This window comes from Andrena cerasifolii, chromosome 12 (assembly GCF_050908995.1).
Source record: "Andrena cerasifolii isolate SP2316 chromosome 12, iyAndCera1_principal, whole genome shotgun sequence".
NCBI lineage: Eukaryota > Metazoa > Arthropoda > Insecta > Hymenoptera > Andrenidae > Andrena > Andrena cerasifolii.
In genome coordinates, this window is record NC_135129.1 from 12,012,670 (window position 1) to 12,026,860 (window position 14,191).

Genomic DNA, 14,191 nt, shown 5'->3' on the forward strand with positions numbered 1-14,191 from the left:
AAAGAACTCTAGGATGTCCAAGGTGGTCATCTCGCGATTATCCATACTCGCTGGCTACGTAAGGATTAATGGTCGACTTTCACCTCGTTCGTTTCCCCGCCCGCGACTTATCCCTTCGACTCTTGCCAGTGTCCCGCTCGCTCCTCGCTCGAGTGCTATTATCGCGGTCCGAGAGGATCTCCATCGGCGAACCCTGATATTCATCCGATCCAATCATTTGTCCAAGTTAACGACGCTTACGCAACACGTTGCTCTCTCAAACATCTTCGGAGCTACCATATCGTGGGCGAAGGAGAATCTCTTCGGATCTATTCTAAATGAAAGTTGATGTCCACTTATATATTCATCCACACTTTCGATGAATCGAATTATTTGAATTAATTCATCGTCAAACTTTCATCTTGATTCTCTCCAAGTGTCCCGCATAATTCAGTGTCTGAACACCGCGATACATCGTTTAAACGTGACGACCCCTGACCCTCCATGGAAGAGACGACTCTCGGGACGCGGAGGAGCGCACGCAACCCTAGCGCCCATTTGCGCGTCCCTTAACCAGAAACGAGGTGTTAAATCGGGCAGGGCTGCTCGTGGAATTGGCTTCTCCGGCGAATCAGGGGGCTCCAATCACCTCAAGGTCACTCGTCCGGCAACACCGTGCAGCTAAGTGGCATAATGGCCGACTGCCGTCCGCTCCAGCAAAAAGGAACACGGGGAATTTTAATGCCAGCCAGAGCTTCTCTGTCACGCCGTCATACCCCTCCGATGGAAACACCGTTACGTCACCCGTTACCTTTTTCCCTCCCACGATAATCGGCTGGATAAAAATGCATCGATCCACTACCGATTTCCTGTGTTCAAAGGATCGATTAGCCGAGGGAACCTTCGCGGATCTTCCAGGATAAAGGAAGATGGTCTCTCTCTCGAAATGTGATCGTAGGGAAGAAGAGTACCCAGAAAGGGGTGGATGAGAACCGCTGACGAAGAGACTGCAGACCTTCTAGGGTCGAAGAAGCTGCATACTTGTTGCCCACACAGTGGATCAGGCCTGTTTGCTGTAGGACGCTTCGTCAAATAGCCTATTGTTCGCAATTTCAGGCCCTTAAAGTGAAACTGGTGCCCTAGCTTGCTAACGGCGTCTATCGACGTTGTAGCGTCGGTATTGAGGCGCATTTTGGAATAACAATGCGACTGTGGGTGGTGGAATGTCGCGCAGAGGTTCAGGGTGGTGCACAGGCTTCGCAGGAGTGGATTATTCCCTGCTGGAAGCCTGTCTGCATGGTAGGAGGTTCAGCAGTTTCGACCTACTGAGCTACTACGATCTTAGCTGCCTGGATAGCGAGACAGTAGGTCGAGGGTGCAGTGCGACGTGTTGAAATTCACTAAGTTACCAGAACCATTAATAAGATCACCAACACGAAAATTCAAAGAATTATGAAACTTTGGGGATATGTAGAGGATCTATAGGTATGTAATACGCAATTTTTCTGCGTAACCCCTGAGAATCCGGCTATTTTTGATTTTCTATTATAACTCGCGAACTGTAAAAGATAGAAATAAAGTTATAACAGAAAATCGGAAAATAAGCGAATTTTCAGGGGTCTTCCCTTGTGAGTGCACACTTAAAGAGCAGAGTGTGTCAAACGATGAACGATACAAGTGGTACCGCTCGGAACACTCAATTATCTGACGATCTTGTCACCCTGTCGGGCCCATTTCTCGCTTCACGACGAGGAAACGAGATCAAGGCCTCTGAGAGCCACTGACAAGCGGAGAGAGGAGAGGAGAAGCGAGAGACTGTATCGGGCCACGGGGTACAGGTCCTCCAACCTCGTTGACCTCTGACTGAGGGCGAGCAGCCATATCTGCCGGCCAGTTTTTCAGGCGGAGGACGCTCGGAACGCTGGCGCAAGGATACGGCACAGCATCGCCCTGTTCAGACCGGTCTCGTCGTCTCCTCTTTTGCTGAAGAGTCGCGCCCTCTCTGTTCCCCGCGCCGACGAGCCTCCGCCGCTGTCTTTTCCTCCTTGTCCCGACGAGACGGCAGCCTGATCCGCTGGACAATGCTGGCGCCGAGGTATCGACGACCCCGGACAACCGGAGGTCGTCGCACCAGCTTCGAACGGATAACCCTAAACCCTGCCGATTTCCCTCTGACGATCGATCACTCGCTCAGTCGTCACGAACTCGATGCTCCTCGAGTCCAAACCCACCGACCATGGGGCGTGATCTCCGAGCACTCTCAGTTATTAATAGAAGGTTAGTGCGAAACAAGTGGTGCAGCTCAATCTCAGCCGCGTCAGCCAGTGGAACGAACACAAACGTCAGTTTTAAAAGTCAAAACCAAGTGCCTTAAACCTCCCCGACAGTTTGACGACAAGTGAAAGGAAGAAACTGATTAATGCAGCGATTAATAAGCCCAGCGAGCCACTTGCCCGCGATTACTCGCGATCGGATGATTTCTCCCGGATCGTTGAACCCCGCCATGTTCGGTATCATCGTGAATCGATGCATGAAGGAATCCCGTGGCTTATCGTCCATCTCAGCCTCTTCCCCTTTCTCCCCTGCACCACCTATATGGAAGTAATCGCGGTAATCGAAGCTCCTAAAGGTCCTCCGTCGATCCCTCCCCGGGGGCGCACCCGCTACACGGTGGGAAGAATTAATTGCGAGTAACGTAACACCGCGTCGCGGGCTCTCGCCAGCGCGGATAATGATACACGCTTCCCGGCGTACCCGTTCGACCCTGCAAACTCATCCTGTTGTAAAATCGAGCATCGGCGGGTCGCGTTTTAATCAGCAGAACCGGATCTTCGGGAAACGAGCGGGATCGGGTTCGCCCATCCCGCCTGGCCCATAAATCCATCGGCTGGATCACGGAATCGTAGTTCCCGGCCGGGAACAGTCCTATGATTACGAGCTTGCCTAGTGGAAGCCAACAAAGGACAGGGCGAGCGACGCACCGTTGATTAAGTCGTACCATCCCGGCCACGATTTATGTTCGATTCTATTCGACTCCTTGAGACGCAGTCTCAAGATTATTCCGCAGTCGACGTCCGCAGGAGTTACTCCCGACGAACAATCGTGGGGGACGGTTGCATCGCGCTTAGAATATCCCTGGCGTCAGGAGAGACTACCAAGGACTTTATAAACGATCTACAGGGTTTCTAAGACCTGTAGCATCGTTTGGAGCAGAGGAGCTGATAAGGAGGCGCTACGAGACCGAGATACACAGATTGTTTTATGTTCTAGCGAGGCTTTTTACTTTGTCAAGCTTCCTGAGACGCTACGAAAGCAATCACCCTCGAGGGTATTCCATCTTTGCTTAAACAAAGATGCCATTAAATCGATCGAGAAGCCGGGGAAGCCTGTTTGCCCCGATGGGAGTTCCCGTTCGAGGAAACTCGCCACTGTTTGCCACGCCGGGGGAACGGTTTCGCGTTTTTCCTGCCGGTGAATAATTGTTTATTAAGCGTGGAACGTTGCGGAGGAGACGGGGCGAGAAGACGGGATGGCAAAGAGAGAAAATGGACAGAGTGGACGAGAAGAAAGCAACCCCGGCGACAACGTCCAGGCTAGCTGCTTCTTCGCGTTCTCGCGTCATTAACTCGCTGCCCGGGCTCTCTTCTTCGTCCACCCTTTTTCCTCCTTTTCGTCGTTAACCCGTTTCTTACCCGGGGCCTCGATTTTCTATTTATCTTCCGTGTTCGATACGCGGGGATACGTCCCTCCGCCGAGCGACGTTTTGTTCCAGAAGAGGAGAAAAACTCGCGTACAAAGTGCCTCTATCAGCTTCTCCCGGAAATTTAATTCGCGATAAATCCTCGGCCAGCTTCATCATCCGGAGATCCAGTCGCGCGACTTCCAGATTACTTCTCGCGTGAGAAGCGATCTTCAGGACACAGGACACTTTACTCCGCAACTTCCAGAAATACTGTTACTCTATAATATCCTCGTTGAACGACGAACTATGCAACAGAAAATGCAAGAACAAATACACGACGAACGAGTATCCCGTCCAACAGCGAGCGTGTTACGAAATCGACAAATAATTAGAGGACCCGAGGTAACCAAGAGCGTGTTTGAGGGAAGCTGAACGACTTCGCCAAACATTACGTTCGTCGATAACCGAGAAGAAGAGGACGGTTTCTACCACGAGACACTTCTGTCGCCAACCAGGGAGCACTCGATTTCTCTGGAAAGGCGGGGTCCAAGGACACCAGGGAGGTCAGAATACGTTGCGATACCAGTTTTTGGGCGTCTGTAGAGCTCCACTGGAGTTTGACTTTCACCTACCGATTAGAATTAATTTCCACGACACAAAGATGCATCCTCGCCCCCAGGTACTCCCTAAACGATTAGAGACGGATTACGATCGCGTAATTCGCGTGTACACACTTTCGAATGCTCTGATCGACCAGTCCAGCTGCATTTCACTTGACAGTGGCTGCGTGTAAACTTCGCTCGCTGCGGGCCTTTTTCATTTTCGTGGATGGCGAGGCATGCAGAGGTATTCGAAGCTGGTTGGCAAGTAGATTATGTAAGGAGGCTCCTCTTTGGTCAGACAGTCCAGTCTGCCTAGCCAGCCCCCGCGGCATCCCAGTTGCCGCGTACAAGGCGCATTATGTCTGCTCTCTCATTGCTACGCGTTCCACGGCACATTTTGAATTTCATTGACACACTTCGGAAAACTGCAGCCCAAGGTGCGCTCTTCGTCATATCGATGAGGCCTCTTCGGTCATTTCTTTCAAACAATCCGATGACTCGTGTATTACGCAACGCTTGTTAACGACACGCAGTAAGGATGCAATAATGGTAACACTTGCGATCGTGCCACGATTTCTCTTAATTGGAATTCAATTGAATTCGACGATCTCTGTTAGGTAATGGAACATGTGGAAGTTACAGCGAATGTGCGTAGCTTTTATGGTATAAGAGTCCATTGACAGTTTCGCGTAATACTTGTCGTAAAGGCTTGCCGATCGTGATGTATAACATGAAATAATAACGCAGTAATAACGCCTGGAATAATAATGACTTCTGAGCGTGTTCGAGGTACGATCCCGTAACCGGCGCCATTAAGTCACCAGGGAATTCAATCTTGGCCGCTATCAGAGATCGGTAGCCTCAATTTTCCTTCAATTTTCATGTCACCCCGAACCTCTCGCGTGCCTCTTAATTTCCGGTCTCGATTGCAGCCGGCAATTAGCCGCGATCCACAAAGCTTCTGCCTACCAGACGCGATCGTATCGCCGGACGATTGAGTGCTCTCGCGAGTAGTAAAAAGGGGATGGAATTGTTGCTGCTAGGGGAACTGAAAGGGATACTGCTACGTTCAATTTATTTATATGGAAATATCCTATAGATTAAGTATTATTATTTAGCAAAGATTCTTTTTGCGGCCATTCGATAATATGGGAAAGAAGATTTATGGAAATTTTCTCTAGATATTAAATAGGTATTATTATTCAGCAGAGATTATTTTTGCAAAAATTCCATAATCTAGGAAAAGTATGGCGACGAACTGATTTTACGGCGTTATTACCAGAATTCCATAATGTGGGAAAAGGTAAGATGACGAAATGATTTCAAAGAGTTCTTAAAACAGCTCTTTACACTAGTCCCAGTCGTCGCTGGAGCCTTTCTGCGCGGCTGCAAACACGAGGCCGACATTCCTGCATACGCAACGAACGACAAATATTGACGAGGGACATATTTCCACGCGACCAGCGTGTCTTCCTTTATCGTTTACCCGATGTGCACACGCAGAGCGTGACATCATCGGTTGTGGTCCGGCTCTCGCGAACGCGCCAACTGCGTCAGGATTATTTATAGCGACACATCCTCCCAGGGAAACTGTAACTGTACTTTTACCGCGATTCGATTAATCCGAGTGTCCCGCGCAGCGTTCTGGTCATCTTGTTGCTCGAGAAACTCGATCGATACCATCGGATGAAAGGAACTCGATAAAAATTTCCAAACTTTCTTGCATTTTTCCACGCCGTGCAATTTCAAGGAATTCCAGTCTACTAACTGCCAAGCAAACACAGATCTACGATCCATTACCACTCAAGAGCCGAGCTGCTTAACGATCGCAAACCAAAGTATCCACTCCATTAAAATCGCTCCCCCGCGGCTCTCCTCTCCCAGAATAGATTATCAACAAGCAAATATCCAACGCAGCATCTATACTTTAAGCCTCGCATTCAAAGAATCCTCCAGCACCATCAAAACCCCTGGACCGTGAATGTTCCTCCCCCTAGGGACGGTCAGAAATCGGTTTGGACGAAGCGGGCGCGCCGAGCAGAGGGAAGCAAGTCAGCTGGAGAGCATCCCGAGATCGTGTTTACAAGGATTACAGTTGGTAGCGCGTGGCGCGAGACTTGGTGCAGCTGCAGCTGGCAATGGCAGCCTCGACTGACCGGACGTCGAACCCAAGAAATGCTCCAGCCCGCTAGATGGATCGTAATAAGTCCGCAAAGTATCCCGCGGGCAGGGCGAATCCCGCGAGGATGCTCTCTCGCATTTGCATACGTCTTGCCGACTGCTCGATCCATCTTCCAGCCGCAGCTCGCGGCGCAACGGCTCCAAAACGACACCGACTGCTCGGCAGCGCTCGGTATCCCTTCAGGAAGTAGGTACCCTGCGCCGCGGAGTTTGCGCCAGCCCTCGGTGCCTCGATCTGGTCCCGCGGCAGTCGCACCCACGCGCATTCCGGGGATACTGAAAAGCTTCCTGCAGCCGAGCCACGGAAACGGCCACTTCTCGCGGACGTTACGTAAATTCCGGATAATAAGATCTCCATCTGGGTTCCTGGTCGAGGGGGAATTAATATCGCCGTCGCGGGTGCATATAAATTTCTGACAAGGATCGCGCTCGTGTAGCAGCTTGGCGGAGTGGGCCCTGTGTGCAATTTGTGGCGCGGTTGTGGAGGATCTTCCCTCTCGAGGACCTTCGAGATGGGTTCTTGGAAGATTAGTTTAGAAATTTTTCTTAACGCTCTATTGGCTTGTTTAGGGGTAGGTAAATTAATTCTCTAAAAAGTGGAGGAAGGTGCAGCAAATTGTGGTACAAGGTATCAATGGAACTAAGATTAAAACGTCTCCTTGCAATCTCCTTTTAACGATCCCAGCGTTCAGCTTTATCTCTCCAGCGTTATCGGTGCAACGGTAAATTTTTGCAACCTTTCCAACATTCCTGGCGCGTCGAGTGAACGCCGGCCAGGCTGCTATTAAAATTATCCTAATTACAGGTGTGGGGCACGATAAACATTGCCCAGAGGCGGGCAGCGAGTACCGCGGGTGAGAAAGTTGTAGCGACATTAATAATAATAATCAAGAGGCGGTACTGATGAGTCGGATGATAGTTAATTTGCATGGGACCTCTGGCTACTGTGGCCCTACAGCACCACGGGCCAAAAGGCGTACATTTTAAACCCTACACTCTGGGATCCTCCGAAGATCCCAAGATAACCGCGATAATCCACCTTCGCACCATTTCGCGCGATGCAGAACCTCTTTCCCTCGCGATTTTACTAAATTCCACCGTGGAGTATGCTATCGCGAACGTTCAGAGCCCTCAGAATTCCTCTACATACCAAAACTCCCAATACGATCACCAAGAGGAATGCGCCGTATCTGAAGCTCTCATCGAACGAGGATAAACTCAATCAGCGAGCGCCTGGAGATCCACCGGAGGATATAATCCGGTGCAGGAAGTGGCCTGGGAATATCAGAGAAGCATGCCTCGATAGTGGCGTGTCTTTGAGGGCACTACCGCTTCTGCGCCAAGAATAGCGGCGTTTTTCCCGATACTCGCATTGGGTGGTCGAGGATCGCTGTTAAACTTTGACTCTCCCGACGGTGGACGCTGCCTCGGGATTCCAGCGGCGGGATTCAATTGCCGATGAGAATCCTCGGACCGCGGCTCGACGATTCTTCTCCCGCTCGAGTGAGTCGTCATAGAGCGCGTGGACAAAGGATCACCGGTTGGGAATCGACGTATCCAATGTCGGACGGTATGTACGTGTATATGCCTACGTGACCGTGCAAGAAGGGAATACCGTGGATGCCTTGCGGTCTGATAACTCCTCATCCGCGATGGAATTCCGACTGCTGCCGTTCCTGTTGCCTCGTCACTGGCTCACGGAGGGCCCGGGCGTCGCGATAAACCGGCAACGGTATACCATACGGCCGATACTTTTCAAGGATTTTTCAACCGTTAGAGCACGTACCGCGGAACAATGCCCGAGCCTCCTGGGGGAAACGGAACGACGTATGATCGGCGGGCAACGGTACTTGATAAGAAATTCCCGCTTTCGGCCGATCCGCGAGGACGCCACGAGGCAGGAGCTGGGTGCGCCCGCTTCGAATCAGAGTGACTTTTCGGAGTTCTTTTCGCGGCGGAGGATACGAGTTGCAGAAATTGGCTTCGAGACACTAATTCCTCCAGCGGCCATCGATCATCGGCTTATTCCAGCTATTAGTGGGGAGGTTGGTGCGCGGAGTAGCTTTCAAGTCCATCAGACGTGTCCGAGAAAAGCTATCGTCAAGTCCCTGGCCACGTCCACAAGGAGGTTCCTCTCGGGCTCATCCTCTTTCCCTTTCCATCCGTCTCCTCCGGAGCCCTCCGTTCCCTTGCCGTGCCTCTACGTATAAAGGCATGCAGGCTCGCTTCTATGGCCGTAAACGCGCGATTCCTCGGCCTCGCCAGACCCGTTCGTGTAGGTGGGATTCTCATATTGGCGACCTCGAAAGCTCCCAGCCTCCCTTCCAGGATGTACCAAGTCCAGACGAATCGCGGGGAGACCAAAGGCCACGCAGGCTTGAATACATTAGGCACGATGGATGGACTTCTTTCGCGACTAATCGATGGCGTTTCATTCAGCTTTTCCATGGCAGACTATTATAGCAGTATTATACCGGTATTTCCTGGGATCATTCGTTAAGTAGCGATCTGTGTCTGCTTACCATTAGTCGTCCCCAAATTTTCCCTTCTTTTGCATTTCAGCCAAGTCCGAAATTCAAGAAATTTAGTTTGAAAGTAGGTTTATTTCTTGTTATTGTTTCACAATGTTTCTTAATGGATCATTAAATAGCGAGTAGTTTTTTAAGCCTAAAATGGGACTGTGTATAATGTGTCTATAATCTTTTGCAAACTGAAGATCCATGCTGGCTTTAACTAATTTTTTGTCATTTTGAGGGTTGGTAGCTTTCCGCATAACTTGGTTTCGAATCCGAAAGCTCAGTGCAGTCGGCAGAATGTCCGAGGAAGTAGATCAAGAACAAGATCGCGAAGGAAGGGGCTGACAGACCCCCGATCAAACAGCCAGCGATCTAAGACGAAGATCGATGGCCACAGGCCGTTACGTAACGCCGTGGATCGAATTAATCGAGGACCCGTGCGACCTCATCCCAGGCAATGAGCACCTAGTGGTAACCACGGCGCTGCAGGCACGTTTATTGCGTAGTCATCGACCTTCGGTAATGATCCTCGCAATTTGTGGTAATACAGATTCAGGTGTACTCCATCAGCGATAACCAACCGCGCCGATCCGATCTGCGGAGGCTTAGACGCGATCTCGGGAGTGTCCAGGCACCGCCCAGCCTCAAATCTACATCATCAGCCACGGAAATTAGCAGGCTGCTGTACTTACATTGCCAGGCTGGTGCGAACTTTAACACCTTCCGCGAATGCTCGCGCGATCTATGGACCTCTATGCGATTCCGACGACGAGCGCTAATGAAATTACATCACCGAAGCCCCGTTCCTCTAATCGTCATCCTATCCCTCAACTTCCAACAGCCAAACATCTTCTCCTCTGAATACAATTCCCTATTTCGAATGCCCGAAGGGACACGAGACACCTTCGAAGAATCCCCACGACTCTTGGATCGCAGAAAAAGACGCGACTCCCAGAGCAGAGAAACGGATACACTCGATCGACCGAGCGACAAAGAAGGTTCGCGTTGCTCGAGGAATTTTCCTTCCTCGTCGCGTCGCAGGGTCCGCAACTAAACCGCAGAAAAATCCTCCCCTCTGGCGAGCACCGGATCGCAAAAATCCCAGAGCCTCGACAGGGTGGTCTGTAGGAATACAATACCGAAAAAAGCCCCTCTAGGTGCTCCTTTTGCCCGTGTCGGATCCGAGTGTGGGGATCGTGTGACAGGAGCATACGCGACTTCGGGGTGTGCGGTATACTCGAGAAATCATGGTCAGCCGTGTAAACAGAGGCCTCTGGTCCCATACCAGCCCGCTGACCGTAAATGCGCTGTGCGTGCGCTGGTCCCCGACTAGGTGTGAAACGTAAAGTCAGCGATCTGACGAGGCTCCCTCGGGCCGATGCACCGCAGATTGCGAGTATCCTTGCTGAGGTCGGACGCCAGGCTTCGTCGAAGGTCGTTGCCTGCTCCATGTACACGGTGTCCCGCGAGAATCTGCGTCCGGGGCTCTTATCGATTCGATGCGGATCTCGAAGGTTAAAGGGAATCTCTTCGCGCGGTCTTACGGTTCCTCGACTTCCCTTGTGGAATACAGTGGATCGGTGAATAGAGGCTCCGTGGTACGTGGTGAGCTTCGTACCATCCTAACGCAATTAATCTTCGACGTAGGTCCATCGACTTCGCAGCAAACTGGCCGCCATAATCGGTCCCCCACGAAAGGACATCCGCGAGGACGACCTTGGGGCGTCAGCATCCGATGATCCGCGTCCTTGGAGGACGATCATCCTCCGCTGATTACCCTCATTGTCCGCGGAAGCGGCAGGAAGGCCTGATTGCAAATCACCCCCATTAACGACGATTATCGTCGGCATTAACGGTAATGGTCCAGCGGCCAGCTCGTTCGAGCAGTTCGAAAGTAGCTCGTCGATGGGGAAAATTAAATACCCACGAGCAGTTACGTGTCTTCGCGGGAAGAACGAGGAATGGAACTCGAAGAGACGAGCTTGGCGGACTGAAACTTTCCTACGATTGCCGGTGACTCACTAACCAGCGAGCGCGAGGCTCGAGAGGATTAATAAGTAATCAATTTCATCGGTTCCGCGAAGCTTCAGGGGCAGAAGAACAATGGCGGAAAAAGGACGACGAGGCTGATCCTGTCTTGGCAAGGCAGTTTGTAAGACAGGGGCGAGGAAAGGAGGCGAGGAGAGAGCGGTCTGGTTTTTGCTGGCTGGGTGCAAGGACAGACGGATTGCTCGCAGGACTGAGAGTCCAGGGGAACGCAGCCTCGGTTACTGTGCCCGAAATGGTCGTAAGCGCGACGAAGAATCACCTAACAAATCCGATACCTGGTCTCTTATATGTAGAAAGGCTGTGAGATAAGGATCGATCGTACAGAGTAGCTCGATTTATTTTTATAGTACTTAGCCGGAATATAGTAGTCGTAAAAGTTGCGGGGGTCCCAAAGTTTACAGATTTGCGGTTTCGTAAATTTGAAACCTCAAAGCTGTAAAATTTCTCACTCCCGGATCTCAACTTCTTTCTTTCAGGTTTCGGAATAAGAGATTTCGCATTTTTTTGGAGAGGTCAAGTTTTGAAACCTCAAAGCTGTAAAACTTCTGACTGCCAGCGCTCAATTTTTTTCTTCGAGATTTCGAAATAAGAAGTTTCACAACTCTTGAGAGATAAACATTCAAAATCTCAAAGCTGAAAACTTTGTGACCGCCGGAGCTAAAGTTCTGGGCGTTGAGAATGGAACTAGGGTGGAGTATTAGGTCGCTAGATGACAATGCGAATGCTTGAAATTCTGATACAATAGTTATCAATGGTGTTATTCTACTACTCCAGATAGGTGTCTGCAAGAGGGTCTATTTATAGATGGTTATGTATTCTGTTCCAGGACGACGGTGGAATCGAGTATTTCAACACGATAGTGGTGCAGCCACATTTGAAGCTGGTCACGAACCAGGGCAGAGGGTTCCACGTGAGATGTCGGTACCAAACGCGGGACAAGGTGGTGACGAACGACCAGACCCACGTGGCCATGCTGCAGTCCCTGCCGTTACAGGTACGACTCCCTTTCTTTTCAATCTCCAGTAAAAAACCAGCGAAGACGAGGACGTCCGCAGACTTTTTTCCAGGGAGGGGGGTGGAGCAACTTTGAGAAACGGTCAAGTTGACAGGTTGTAGGGCCAATTTAATTAAAAAATATTCACCGTTTTATTATAAACATAAGGGGTCTGCCTACCTTGACGGGCGAAACTGATGCGAACTTGGGAATTTTTTAAAACAAAACCATTAAATATATTTTTCTCCAGCTTTGTGGTTTCATTTGTCGACCTTTACAGAATATAAAAAAAAATTATATGCAAAAGTACCTAGTGGTTATATCCGGAGGTATAGTTGTCTGAAATAGATTTGTACGAATGTGGCTATCGCCCGAACTAGATTAAATGAGAAGTATTGAAAATTTAAAAAAAAAATGGCAGCGTCTAAAACAGACATCGATTTCTGCAAAGAAATTGCTGCTTTTTAAGTTGCAAAAGCCTAATTTTGCAAAAACCGACTTAGTATTAGTACCCGCGAGAATGGGACAGCTACCGAAGATATATGCCAAGTTTCAAGTAAATCGAGTGATTAGTTTTTGAGATATCATGCTAACAAATTCGAAAAACCTCGTTTTAAGAAACACATGTTTAAAGTTTCAGGTACCGTTAAATATGTACAAATATAGGCATACAGTTTTCGATTAATATAATTTGAAGATTTCTCTTAAAAAAATCCCAAATATCGCTCTCCACTTCCGACCGCTTAATAAAGATTACTTTTTAAAACTAAGCTATATTTCTCAAGCCAGGGGGGTCAATTGCCCGATTTGCCCCCTGTTGCGGAAGCGAATGAGCGAAGAGTCTTTCCCTAATCAATGAGAAATCTCGCAAAATGCCCAATATTTCGCTTCTCCCTCGAAAAGTAGCTACGATATCTTAGGGTTCAACGATCCACAAGCGTCCAGAGACGAGTAATAAATATTCTCGACAGGCAACAGCCCCTATGCCAGGATGCACGATGAAGATCTTCAGCGGAGATCCAACGAGGCATCAAGTGGCGGCAAACGTGAAGATCGGGGACCCCCTGACCTTGGTCATTAGCATCGACGAGCAGGAAATGTTCGGCCTCAAGATCTCCGATTGCCTGGTGCGCGACGGCCTAGGATGGGGGGAGCAGAGGCTCATAAACGACGAGGGGTAATTTTCTATCGCGATACTATAAAGCGACTCCCCGCGCGAAAACCGTCACGTACCCTTCGCCCCGTCGGCCATGTCCCATTCCCTCCACGAACACCTCTGATAATAGGCAGGAAAACGAGCAGAGGAGAAGAAACGAATTGCCCGCGTCAGAGCGTACGATGAATTATTCAAGGGCCAGGAATTCAGGGTACAAAAGCGGGCCCCGGTTCGCTGACTTCTTTTCATAAGCAAATCAGCTGATGCGACGACAGGTTGCACGAGCACTTTCCCTCTCGACCTGTCCCTGCCGCGTCCGCAGTCGAATTTCTGGTTCCAAGGACCCCCGATCCCATAGATCCACTCCTCCCATTTATGTAATTCACGTAAAAGTGTACCGAAAAACTACAGAGTTGCCTTTGCGTTTCTCGAAGTGGAGCGAGTATAGGAAACGCGCGGATGTTTCAGTTGCCCGGTGGATGGCGAGATCATGGGGCAATTCACGTACAGCGAGGACAAAACCGAGGCGAAGGTGAACTTCCAGGCGCACAAGTTCCCATACACGGCCAGCGTCTACTATCAGTGCAACGTCAGACTGTGCGTCAAGCACGGCGGAGGATGCATCAGCACGGTAACTAGAATTCCTCTGAATTTAGGGAAACGAGGACTGCTCTTGTGAACTCGGGGGCACAGTAAAGCGATTAAGCTGTCGCTCAATCGTGTCCCGAGTGAACGAGCAGCGTCGTTTGGAGGCTCTCCAAAAGAGATCATCAATATTCCGTGTTTGCAGCCGCCAGCGTGTAATTCGGTATCGAGACGACGCAGGGACACTACGAACGAGAATATGGTGAAGGGTGTCGAGGGCTTGGACGGAGGCACACCGGCCACTATCGAAGTTTACAGCGGGCTATACGTGAACGAAGCCTCGGACGTTGGCACCAAGTCGGAGTTCACCGATGATGTCTTCAGAGAAAGGGTAAGGTCCCATTTGTATTCGTCGCTCGCTGAAAGGCTTCGCGAATGGAAGCCTCG

General features: G+C 50.1%; 1 protein-coding gene across 3 annotated transcripts in view; it reads left to right on the forward strand.

Annotated features, from left to right (window-relative positions):
- Pio (zona pellucida domain-containing protein piopio) overlaps positions 1-14,191 on the forward strand; it is a 49,424-nt gene that overhangs the window by 32,423 nt on the left and 2,810 nt on the right. For all 3 annotated transcript variants that reach the window (XM_076823591.1, XM_076823592.1, XM_076823593.1), the window contains 4 exons: positions 11,836-12,003; positions 12,975-13,180; positions 13,628-13,790; positions 13,950-14,135. In XM_076823591.1, the coding sequence (XP_076679706.1) occupies positions 11,836-12,003; positions 12,975-13,180; positions 13,628-13,790; positions 13,950-14,135 (723 nt within the window). The remainder of the gene's footprint in view (positions 1-11,835; positions 12,004-12,974; positions 13,181-13,627; positions 13,791-13,949; positions 14,136-14,191) is intronic.